The sequence below is a fragment of the Pan troglodytes genome, chromosome 1, assembly GCF_028858775.2.
Source record: "Pan troglodytes isolate AG18354 chromosome 1, NHGRI_mPanTro3-v2.0_pri, whole genome shotgun sequence".
Classification (NCBI taxonomy): domain Eukaryota; kingdom Metazoa; phylum Chordata; class Mammalia; order Primates; family Hominidae; genus Pan; species Pan troglodytes.
In genome coordinates this window covers 174207688-174220798 of record NC_072398.2, presented here as the reverse complement: position 1 = coordinate 174220798, position 13111 = coordinate 174207688, and the positions used below count along the sequence as shown (strand labels likewise).

The window sequence follows — 13111 nt, the reverse complement described above, 5'->3', positions numbered from 1 at the left end:
CAATGCCAAGTTCTGTATAAAAGAGATGAAAACTCACCAAAGGCACCAGTGCTGAGCTAAGCACTAAACAAGGATGGTCTTCCCTGTTTTCTTGGCCTTGTTCAAGGGACAGTCACCCAAAGGCAACAGCAAAAGCCAACCACCTTGACCTCTTTCTCCTTCCTTCCCTCTCTCCTTCCCTTCCGTCTCTCTCTCCCTGCCTCTTTGAAAGGTATCATTTAGATGTCTCACCTTTGGTGTACAAAAAACAAAGAGGAAACATTCATTTTAAGTTAACTTTTGTATAAGGTGTGAGACTTAAGCCAAAGTTTATTTTCGTTTACCTATGGCAATTGGTCCAACACCATTTTTTAAAAGGCTGTGTTTCCTCTATTGAGCTGCCTTTACATCTTTGTTAAAAAAAATAACAACAACAGTTGGGCATATCTGTATAATTCTATTTCTGAATTCTCAATTCTGTTCCATTGTTCTACATGTCTCTCTTTGCCAATACCAGATAGTCTTGATTATTATACTGATAATTCTTAAAACTGATATACTAATGCCTCCCTTTTATTTTTCAAAATTGTTTTTGGGTATTCTAACTCCTTTGCCTTTCTATATGCATTTTAGGATAATCTTGTCTGTATCTGCAGAAGATCCTACTGGGATTTTTATAGGAATTTTATTAAACCTGTGTATCATTTTGAGATAATTGACATTTTTACTGTTAATTTTACTGTGTTGTGTCTTCCGATCCATAAACATGGTATGTCTCTCCACTTATTTAGATTTTCTTTGATTTAATCAGAATTTTATAGCTTTAAGCTTTTAGGCCTTATCATGCTTTGTAGGATTTAAATATAAACACATATCTATTTTTAAGCAATTATAAATGATATATTTTTCAATTTCAGTATTTGTATGTTCATTCCTGATATACAGAAATATAATTGATTTTTTGTACATTTATTTTGTATCCTACAATCTTTCTGAAATCATTTATTAGTTCTAGGAGGGTTTTTGTGTGCTTTTTTGGTAAATTTCTTGGGAATTTCTATCTAGATAATCATGCCACTGTGAATAGATAGTTTTATTTATTCCTTTTCTATCTGTATACATTTTATTTCCTTTGCTTGCCTTATTGCACTAGCTAGAACGTCCAGCACTATGTTGAAGAGCAATGGTAACAGCAGACATCCTTGCCTTGTTACCGGTAGTAGGGGAAAAGCATTCAGTGTTTCACCATTAAGTATCATGATTAGCTGTAGGCTTGCTGTACATGTTCTTAATCAAGTTGAGGAAGACAATAGAGTCCCCATCTATTCCTATTTTATGACAGTTTTTTAAATCATAAATGGAGGTTGTATTTTGTTAAATTATTTTCTGCACAGATTGCCTAATTTTTCTTCTTTATCCTGCCAATATGGTGATTTTGTTGATTTTTGAATATTGAACCAGCTTTGCATCTCTGCACCCTTATATACCACAACCAAATGAAGAATAAATCACACTTGATCATAAAGAATAATTCATTTTCTATGTTGCTGAATTCTATTTGCTAATATTTTGTTGAGGAGTTTTATGACTATGCTAATTAAGGATATTGATCTGAAGTTTTCTTCTTTTGTACTGCCTTTGTCTAGTTTTGATATCATGGTCATGGTAATACTAGCTTTAAAAAAATGTGTTTTCTCCTCCATTTTTGGGAAAGATTGTATAAAATTGGTATTAATTCATCTTTAAATGCCTGATAGAATTTTTCAGTGAAATCACCTGACTTAGAGTTCATTTTGGGGGAGTTTTTAAACTATGCATTCAGTTTTTCTTGAGAGTTACAGGGCTAATCAAATTATTTATTTTGAGTGAGTTGTGGTAATTTGTGCTTTTTGAGGAATTGTTCCTTTTTTTATCTAAGTTGTTAAGTTTAAATGTGGAGAGTTGTTCATAATATTCCCTTATTGTTTTGATATCTACAGGGTCTATAATGATATCCTTGCTTCAGTCTTAATATTGTATCTTTTTTCTGTTTCTTTTTCAGCCTTGCTAGAAGTTTATCTATTTTTTCAGCCTTGCTAGACGTTTATCAATTTTTTCAACCTTGCTAGAAGTTTGTCAATTTTATTGATTTTTTTTCAAAGAACACATCTTTAATTCCACTGATTTTCTCTATTGTTTTTTGTTTTCATTTCATTTCATTTATTTCTAATCTTATCCTTATTGTTTCCTTCCTGCTACTTGCTTTCAAGAATTTTTCTCTGTCTTTAAGAAGTTTGATTATGATTCTTCGCGAGATTGCATTTCTTTTAGATTTGCTTGGTTTCTTGAATCTGTTGTCATATTATGTCTATTTTTTTTTTTTTTTAGATGGAGTTTTGCTCTTATTGCCCAGGCTGGAGTGCGATGGTGTGATCTCGGCTCACTGCCACCTCTGCCTCCTGGGTTCAAGAGGTTCTCCTGCCTCAGCCTCCCAAGTAGCTAGAATTACAGGTGTCCACTGCCACACCCAGCTAATTTTTTTGTATTTTTAGTAGAGACGAGGTTTCACCATGTTGGCCAGGCTGGCCTTGAACTCCTGACCTTAGGTGATCCACTCGCCTCGGCCTTCCAGAGTGCTGGGATTACAGGTGTGAGCCACCGCTCCTGACCCATATTATGTCTTTTGCCAAACTGGGGGAGTTTTCAGTCACTATTTCTCCAAGTACTTCTTCAGTCATGCACGCCTTCTCTTCTCTTTCCAGAAGTCTCATGACATGAATGTTAAATCTTTTGTTATAGTCTCACAATTTTTTGAAGCTCTTTTCATTTTTTTTTTTCAGTTTATTTTCTTCTTGTTCAGATTTGGTAGTTACTATTGTTTATTTTTAAGTCATTGACTCTTTTGTCCCTCCATTCTGCTGTTGAGCACATCCACTGACCTTTTTATTTTTTAGTTCTAACATTGTCATTTTTTTTTACATTTCTCTTTCTCTATAGAGACATTTTATTTCTTTGATAAGACTTTTCTTCATTTATTTCAAGCATGTCCATAACTATGCATTGGAAAATTTTATAAAAGCTGCTTTGAAGTCTTAGTCAGAAAATTCTAGTATTTCAGCCATCTCAATTTTGGCAGATATATATTTTTTTCAGCTTCAGCTGCTGTAACAAAATACCATAAATTGCATGGCTAATAAATAACAGAAATTTATTCCTCACAGTTCTGGAGGCTGGAAGTTCCAAGATCAAAGTGACAACAGATTCCTGGTTCATAGACAGCTGTCTTCTCACTGTGCCCTCATATGGAGAAGAAGAAAGCAATCTTTCTTGGGATGCTTGTAAAGACACTAATCCCATTTGAGAGGGCTCCACCCTCATGACCTCATGTAATACTAACTACCTCCTAAAGATCTCACCTCCTAAATACCATCGCATTGGGGGTAGGTTTTCAGCATTTTAGAGGTAACAAGCAATCAGTTCATAACAATACCCAAGTGAGAAAACAGCACCTCATCACTGCTGGGCAGAAGTAGGAAGGAGTTTGGCTCTCCAGTAGGCTTCTGCTGATAACATCTTAGCTGGAAAGAGTAGGAGTGCCCTGTTATTACTTCCCATATGGCCTTTGCTGACACTACAAGGAGAGGGTGGCCTTCTTACTGCTGGGTGGTTATGAAGATCCTTTCTACTAGGTCTCCTCTGACACCATCCTTTGAGGTAGGGAGAAGGGCATCTTGTTACTGCTGGAAGGGGAGTGAAAGTCAAAGTTCCTCACATAATCTTTATGGACACTAAGTGGAATTTTATTACCACCTGGCAGGGGTGGAAATTCCAGCTCCCTACTTGACCTTCGCTGATATCACTCCAGTGGAGGAGTTGGGTGCATCATTGCAGCCTGCTGAGGGTAGATGTCCAGGCTCCCCATTCAGCATTGCTGTTGGTGGTGGGCCACATTTTTTTCTATGATGTTTGGCTGGAGTAGACTAGTTATTGTCTAGAGGTTTTCTGTCTTTCTAGGTTGCCCTTTTCCTGGTCGTTTGGCTAGAAAGAGCAGGCTTCAGCTGAAGCTGTTGTTGTGCCCACTGGTGTTTCTGAGTTGCTAACTTTTTTACCTCCAAAACTGACATATTCGAGGCAGGAAGAAAACCAGGGAACTCACCACCTTATCCTTCCTTGGGGCCTGATGTCCCTAGCTGGTCTACCTTCTTCTCTCTACCTTTCAGAGTCATCTAGTCTTCTTATGTTTGTTTTACATACATAATGCCTGGGGCTTTCAGCTGTACTTAGCAGGAGCAATAGGACAAAAGTACATCTGTTCCATCTTCCCAGAAACAGAGGTCCACTTCACTTGAAATGAGCTACTTGCAGGGGGGTGGATTCTAGGGGCATCACGTGGTCCAGAGAGAGAAGGAGCAGGCTCTGATTGGAGCATCCATTTGGCTCTGTGAATTCTTAGCCTTGTAGAAGGGCATATAGTTGGAACGTGGCCCAAATGGTGCCCACTGCCTTTCTTTCAAAGTGTGGTCTGTAGACCAGCAGCATTGATATCACCAAGGAACTTGTTAGAAATGCACAATCTCAGACTCCATACCGGAGCTGCTGAACCAGAATCTACATTTTAACAAGATCCCTGCATGACTTGTATGAACGCTAGAAATTGAGAAGCCCTGCTCTAAAGAAGGGGTCCATATACTCTGAGTATGGGGCAGCACTGCATTTTGGGGGTGCTGGGCAGGGTCAAGAGTTGCTCTTCCTATGGCTAGTATTTTACAAACCATTTAGGAGAATCTAGACTGCCCAGTCTAAAAGAGAGGCAGTTTTTCTAATAGTTCTCCAACCCCTTATTTTTTTTTTTTAATTTTTTTATTTTTTTTGAGACGGAGTCTCGCTCTGTCGCCTAGGCTGGAGTGCAGTGGCGCGATCTCGGCTCATTGCAAGCTCCGCCTCCCAGGTTCAAGCCATTCTCCTGCCTCAGCCTCCCGAGTAGCTGGGACCACAGTCTCCCACCACCACCACACCCGGCTAAATTTTTTGTATTTTTAGTAGAGACGGGGTTTCACCGTGTTAGCCAGGATGGTCTCGATCTCCTGATATCGTGATCCGCCCATCTCGGCCTCCCAAAGTGCTGGGATTACAGGCGTGAGCCACTGCGCCCGGTCCCAACTCCTTATTTCTTGAGGGAGAAGAGGGAAATTTCAATAGGTCCTGATCCTTACCTCATGAACTTCCTAAGTATGTATTCCCAGGAAAATGACTTCCTTTCCCAGAACCTTGAGGTTCTTGTCTATACAATGAAGAAGTTGCACCGGATGATCTCTTTTTAGCCCTACTTTCAGGGAAGCCAAACTTCCTTGAATAAGAAGTAGCATAAACTTGTGGAAAAAGCATAGAATTTAGAGGTAGCCTGAGCCTGTTTCACATTATAACTCTATTCCATGTTATATTTATGGCTTCGTGCAACTCAATCTTTCTGATGTTCAGTTTCCTGTATCAAATATTAGGGGTGATCAAACCACTCTATCAGCAGGGCTGTACACGGGGAACCTAACACAGAACTACAGTATCCTATAGTACAAGCTCACTAAATACTAGTGTTTATTCCAGTACTAAAATGTATGCCTTTTATAGAGAACTGGCTGATACTATAGGCAGAACAAGGACATTGTACCTTGTAGAAATGCAATAATCTCTGCTCCCTCATCTTTTTACATGAGAAGGTCTCTTTACTCACAAAAATGTCCCGAGCATTGTCAGCAATGCCAGAGGCAGGAAGACTTAGCTCTGAGCCAGTGGTCAGATCCATTAAATAAATCCCCTGCTCCTATTCAGACTGAACACAGGGGCCTAATTCTCATGGTCTGTTATCTCACTCTCCACACACCAAGTAACCAGGGAACTTCAAGAAAGACACCAGGAGAAAAGAGATGAAGTTTCTATAGGAAGAGAAGGAAGAAAAATGAATCATCATATCTTGATTTTCCCTCCCTCATATCTACAAAAGGCAAAGCAGCTGAGTCGATTGGTAAAGGGGAGAAAAGAAGAGGCTGGGAAGGCAGCAACAGCTATTGTGAGATAGCACTGATGCCCAGCTGGATTTATTTATATTTTTAAGACACCAGACACAGAAAAAAAAGAAAAAGAAATAAGATGGTAGTGCAGGATGGCTGTGCATTTTTAAACTTACAGTTAGCTAAAGGGAAAATATCATTTTTGACACATTTTCATTCCACACAGGGTTACACTATTAATTGGCTTAGCAGACTTACGATCAGCAATTTCTTTTGCAGTGCACAGGTTAATGGAGTTGCCAGAGTGTCTCAGATATGAAATTGTTGCCTCGTAATTATGTGGTTCTTCAAATTCTGCATTGAAAAGCCTGGAGAAAAAAGGGTTACTTAAAACGTAACATTTTTAAAAACACATTTTGAAAGCTTTTTGTATTTTTTCCTCATTAGAGAAATAATATGTGTGTCTGGCCAATATGGTGACCTAAGCATATATGGGAGGCACACTACCCCTACTCCAAATGCATAAGAATTCTAGATGAAAGATAGCAATGCAAAGACTTGTGTAAAGATTATACAGTCCACACAGAAATCAATAAAGTAAAATCCCCAGGTGCCAGACATACAGAGGAAATTCACAAATAAGGATGCAAGTGAGAACTGCAGTAAGGGACACAAAGGGAAATTGAGACCAGATAAAGAGAAATCTTAATGACTGGGCAGCTGGGGATTTAATGTCTGAGTCAGAAGGTAAGTCTGAACCATAAGCCTCATCTGAATAGGAAACTGAAATGGAGCTATCAGCATCAAGTCCAGAGTTACAATATGCTGTTCCATCTGTAAAACGAGTACTAAACGTATCTGTCCACTCTCCCAGGGAATAAGCTTGGAAGTTTGCTATCTGACTATGGCCATAGGAACTGAAAGAGTCACCAATGAGAAATCAGAAACTTGAAAACCCAGCACCAAATACAGAGGTGGGGTTTAATAAACAATCTGCCCATTTCAGAGACACAAAGCCAAAATTGATGCTTGAAATTCAAATCCCTCTTCTAAAGGCAAATCTGAAATTATTCTGTAAAGATGCTTCCACAATCCACGGCACCTGTAGCTTCCAAAGAAAACAAATTCCGACTCAAAATAAGCTGATAGTGAAAACTGAAAATCATACAAGGAGATGAGCTGCAATAACTAATGGGGGACCTAAATAATAGAATAACATGAACGTTAATTTAAAATACATGTGTTTTTAGTATTCCAAGAAATAAAGTGAAGAATAGAAGCCATTAGGTAAAAACAAGAGACAGAGGGAAAAGAATGCCCTATAGATTTGGAGAAAGGAGTTATAGAGATCATAAAATATAGTTCTTAAGATAAAAAATTTAATGTAGAGGCTGAAGAGTAGACTAGATGCAGCAGCAGAAGGAATTGGTGAATTATTATTATATTATTATTATATATTTTTTGAGACAGGTTCTCACCCTGTCACCCAGGCTGGAGTACAGTGGCGCAATCTCAGCTCACTGCAGCCTCAACCTCCCAGGCTCAAGCAATCCACACACCTCAGCCTCCTGAATAGCTGGGACTACAGGTGTGTGCCACCACACCCAGATAATTTTTTTGTGTGTTTGTAGAAAGGAAGCCTCGCCATATTGCCCAGGCTGGTCTCGAACTCCTAGGCTCAAGTGATCCACCTGCCTTGGCCTCCCAAAAGTACTAAGATTACAGTCATGAGCCACTGGCCTAGAATTGGTGAATTATTTAGATATGAGGACATTACTCAGAATGTAGCATAGAGAGATAAGGAGATAGAAAATATTTAAAAGGAAGAGATAGGGAGGATAGAATGAGAAAGTCCAACATACATATATTAAGGATTATAAAAAGAAAGAAGAAAGAGAATGATGTAAAGGAGTCAATATTCAAATTATAATAGCTAAGACTATTATTTTCCATAATAATAATATGGAAAGTAGTGGAAGAGGGCTATGAAAATTATTCTCAAGTCTTTGCATTATTTACGAGCAGGATGGAGATTTTGATTAACATTAGACTTTGTAAATTATAGATGTCAAAATTTAATTGTAACTACTAAAAAAATAGAAATAGAATATTTAACTTCTAAACTGGCAGAAGGGAAAAATGCAATGAGAAAGCTTAAATATTTTTTAAAAAGAAGGAAAGAAAAAAATGCAATTATAGAAATTGCATAGTAAATCTTAATTGGGAAAATTCCAAATAGGTCAAGGATTGTAATAAATGTACATAGATTAAGCTATTCCAATAAAATAAAGAGTATCTGAATTGATATATTTTTTAAAAGCAGCAGACAAGCCAAAGATCCAAGGTAAATGGATGGAAAAGACATACAAACCAAATAGTACCAAAGAAAACTGAAGCAGGTATATTAATATTAGACCAACTTCAGTGTGACTGATGAAGAAAATGAGAAAGGGTACACACGAGTGCGTATACACCGACACAAATTAGAGATAAGAAAGGAAACAAAACTAGAGATAGTTTTAGGCTTTCAGAAATCTAAGAAAGTGTTATGATCAGCTCTCTACCAGTAACTTTAAAAATTTAGAGAAAATTGGCAACTTTATGGGGAAGTAGAAAATTACCATACCGACTGAGAAAGAAACACAAAAACTAATAGGCCAATAAATCATTAAAGAACTTTTATCAGTAGTACACACCTCCACTCTTCCCTGTACCTACCTCCACCCTAACTCGCCTCTCTTCTTGCTCTCTACCAAATAGTTTTATAGACAAGTTTTAATGAGCTGTTTTAGAGGATAGAAAAAGAGGAAAAGCTACGCTACTCGTTTTAAGAAGATAATACAATTTTGATATGAAGACTACAAAATGATCAAAGAATAAGAGAAAATATACTCCAATCTCACTTCAGAGATTTTAGCCCAAATTCACTAAATGCTGAAAAATGAATCAATCAGTTTTAAAAATAACTCAAGAATAACTGAAATTTATTCCGAGACCTCAAGGATGGCTTAACATCAGAAAATCTATTATTGTAATTAATCACAGTTTCAATAAAAGTGAAAAAGTTATTTTAATATGCAAAAAAGCGTTCCAGGGAGATAAACGTTCTTCACTAGATTACCCTCCAACAAATAACATACTTAATAGTAAAGTGTAACAAATAATATTTAGACTGTATCAGGAACTTTGGCAATAAGAAAAAGACAAACCCATAGAAAATTGGACGAAAGTATATTCCAGTCATCACTGAAGAGTCAAATTGAATAGCTTATAAAGGTAAACTCCTAACCTCATAGTGAACAGGGAAATGGAAATCAAGATAGCGAAAATTTAGTTCACATTCATCAGATTAGCTAGAATCTCAGTTTGAAAATAATACCTTATTTGGCAAGAATATGGAGAAACAGGAAATCTTTACACTGCTTTGAGAGTATGAATTGTCACAACCATTTTGGAGAATAATTTTTCAATATCTAGTAACACTGAAGTTGATTAGTTAGTATTGTTTAGCAATTCTACTTCTAAGTAAATAGCTTTGAGAAACTTGCTTATATTTACCTACAAATATAGGAGAATGATTACTGAAGCATTATTTGAAATGGTAAAAATTTACAACAATCTGCATGTTCCTTAGCGAGAAAATGCATAAACAAATTGGGATGTGTTCATATGAGGAAATACAATACAGCAATTATGATGAACAAATGACATATACATCAACATAGATAGAATATGAAAACACAGCTTCGTAAAAAAAAGTTGCAGAAGGATAACATAAAGTGTCATTTATACAAAAATTAAAAAACTATATCCTTAACAGATACATGAGTTTATAGCTCAAATGTAAGAATATACTAAATGGATACACTCACAAATTCATGATTGGAGTTGCCTCTGCAAAGGGAGAAAGGGAAATGGAATTATGGAGTAAATTCATAATCTTTTCCCCTCTGTACTGTCCGCATTTGGTATGAGGTAGTTCCATTTGCTATAGATGCAGTTGAAGGGGACTAGAGTTAGGGTTAGGGTTAGGGTTAAAGGTGAGGTTAGAGTTGAAGCGACTTCAGCTGCATCACAACTACATCACAGCACATGTGGATAGTATCAAAGAGAAAAAATTACACATAACCTCTGAACGTTAATACAAACGAGGTCTTAGCATTTGGTAGTCTTCCTGATTTTTCATTTATATGTGTATTCACATAGTTGTTATCACAGACAGTGAAAAAGTTGGAGTTCTCTTTTTTCCCCTCATTTATTATAATCATAAGCACATTCCACCCAATTGTTTTCTCTCCGTTGACTATTTTGCATATTTTCTAGTTTTGTGTATATTCTCTGTAATAATTCTAAAGATGTAATAGTTCATTTTGCTGAAAAAGAAAAATTATAAACTCCAATGCATCAGTAACTTCTCTCATATTTTTGTTCCCCTCCCCCTTCATAAAGTAATCAAGAGAAACTTTCTTAAATTATAGGCTATGCCATAGAGCTCATGCTTCAATAGCCTAACAATCTCATTTGGTCAATGGTAAATTAATTTTATTAATAAGAAACAATTTGGGGAAAAATTGAAAGATGTCTAATCAATTTCTTAGACCACTTTGGTCAAAAATGAATAAATATCTCATTTCAGATAATTATAAAGAAAATTTTACCAAAGTTTCCAAAAAGGCATCTTTAGGATCAATTGTCTTTACAGAGAATCAGTTCTGGGATTATTGTTAAGAGGAAAAAAGAAGGTTGCAGATGTATTTTAACTTCCTTTTTTGTTACCTGAGAATGTCTTTTACCTTTATCCCTGGTCCATTAAAACTAGATCTGAGATCCACCTTGATTTTATACAATGTGGATCAATATACAGAACTTGGATTGGAGGGAAGAAATAACTCTATGATTTAAATCTATGCTTCAACTTCTTTATTTCCACATTTATGAAAAATGTGTCTACGGGACTATAGACACTACTGGGAGGCAGCACAGAATATGAGACAGACCTGGAACATGGGGTCAGACAGATTTGAATTTGAATCCTAGCTCTCTTCTACATTCTAGTTATAAAGAACTGGGTAAATACCTTAAGCCTCCATTTCCTGCTCTATAAAACAGTTATAATAAAATCTACTTTAAAGGTGTATTATGGATATTGAATGAAATATTTGCCCTCTGCACATAGGCATTCCACAAAAGTGTGCTGGTAATATTAGTGTATTAGAGGACAGAAATATTGTATTTTAAAATAAGTTTTGAGGTTTACATCTTGTAAAATTTTTTATTAGTGGCATAGCATCAGGTTTCTAACTTTTCTTACTTCCTTACAGAAAACCTCCAGTTATTTATATACTACATTATAAAACGTTAATGTTTCTTAGTGATATTTTTGACATTATCTGTGTTCAAGAAGCAAACACAGCTCCTTAAATGCAATATAAGTGTTAAAGATGATTTACAAAACCAGAAAATTTCTAATTTTGTTTGGACTCCTGGAAATCCTATCTTCAAAAATAAATGTTTAAACAAATGGGATCTCTCTAGCTAAAGCATGGACAAGTGACCTCTCATGGTTGTTTCCATTTGCCATGTCTACCTCTGGTCCACAGCCCCGAAAGGTCCCCGCAGAATCCCTCATTGTCCTTTGGAGAATAATTAGTTAACCTCTGTATTAGGCTGTATGCTCTAGAGAAGTGGCTCATGCACCTCATTCAAACATCTGTCCACTTGGTCAAACAGTGAGATTATTAATCACATGAATAGCTACCATTTCTTGAGGGTTTACCATGTGTTAGACACTGTGCATAGATTCATTATATGCACCTCTCATTGGCTGTGTGGTCTTGAGCAGTCATTTAGGTTCTCAGAGCCTTCATTTCCTCATAGAGTCACTGTGAGGGTTTAGTGTGGGAATAACTGAATCACAATGTGGAAAATGCCTGACAGGCGAGTTTCCTTTCACAGGAGAAGACTCCTGTGCCACACTGCATGATGATGACTCAAAAAGTTTCACTGGAAGAAAGTTCTAGAAGATCTAAAGAAGAGCTTTCATTAAGTAGAAAGATTGAGACTTGAACAGCAAAACCTGTTAGCCATACTTGTATATTTATTTTGTTAGGTTGAAAACACAGTTTCTTCCACTTAATATTTCAATGGGCCATGCATTTTGGAGACAGGATGAACAGGAGTAGCTTAGTCAGCATTTGCTCTGTGTAACATTCTACAGGTTCCTGGTGACAAGGGAATGTGACACCATCTGATTCTCAATTGTCCAAAGTCCCAAACTGGACAAATTTCTATTTCCAGTAAATAAATTAAGAATACCCTACTCATAGCCCTTCACCCTAAGAAATCCTTCCCTTGAATGAAATGATTGGTGATTAAACTTTTAAAAGTGACATCCACGCTAAATAAAATGGATCTCAAAATTCATTTGTGCCAGGTTCAAAAAAATATATGATGAATTTGGAGTGATTTTTTTTCATAAGCTACTAAAACTTGTTTCGTATACATATTAGATAATGGTTAGAGATGAACCATCAATGAATCAGTAGAGCAGAATGATTCAGAGAAACATAGGCTTCAGAAAGACAGAGGTGGCAGTGAATCTCACCTCTACCAGTCTGTGACCTTGGGTGGGTGGTTCAACCTAAGTCTCTTCACCCTTTAATCCTCTTTATATGAGAATGAAATGATATAATTTATGCCATGCTTAGTGTAGTGCTTGGCATAAAGCGTTTGCTACTTCTGCTTCCACTAGTACTACTTCCACTTTCACTTTTATACTATTTTCCCTTTTACAATTCTACTACTTGTCCTTCGAATTCTACCACCACCTTCACCACTAGTTCTCCTGCTTCTACCATTTTACAGAACACACACATATGTGTGCATACATATACATCTTTTTATGTAATATGTATTTTCATTTGTGTATATATGTGTTTACATACATATACGTACATGTATACACACATACACACAATCCTACCACCACATGTACCATAACCTTACTGTGATGGTTAATATTGAGTGTCGACTTGATTGGATTGAAGGATGCAAAGTATTGTTCCAGGGTGTGTCTGTGAGGGTGTTACCAAAGGGGATTAACATTTGAGTCAATGGACTGGGAGAGGGAGACCCACCCTCAAGCTGGG

General features: G+C 36.7%; 1 protein-coding gene across 7 annotated transcripts in view; it reads right to left on the bottom strand.

Moving 5' to 3' along the window:
• Positions 1 to 13111, bottom strand: part of FYB2 (FYN binding protein 2) — a 103894-nt gene that overhangs the window by 46274 nt on the left and 44509 nt on the right. For all 7 annotated transcript variants that reach the window (XR_008547630.1, XR_010153839.1, XR_001706833.3 and 4 more), the window contains exon 5: positions 6222 to 6331. Coding sequence is in view for 3 of the 7 variants with exons in the window: in XM_063801547.1 (XP_063657617.1) it covers positions 6222 to 6331 (110 nt within the window). In the remaining 4 variants the exon portion in view is untranslated. The remainder of the gene's footprint in view (positions 1 to 6221; positions 6332 to 13111) is intronic.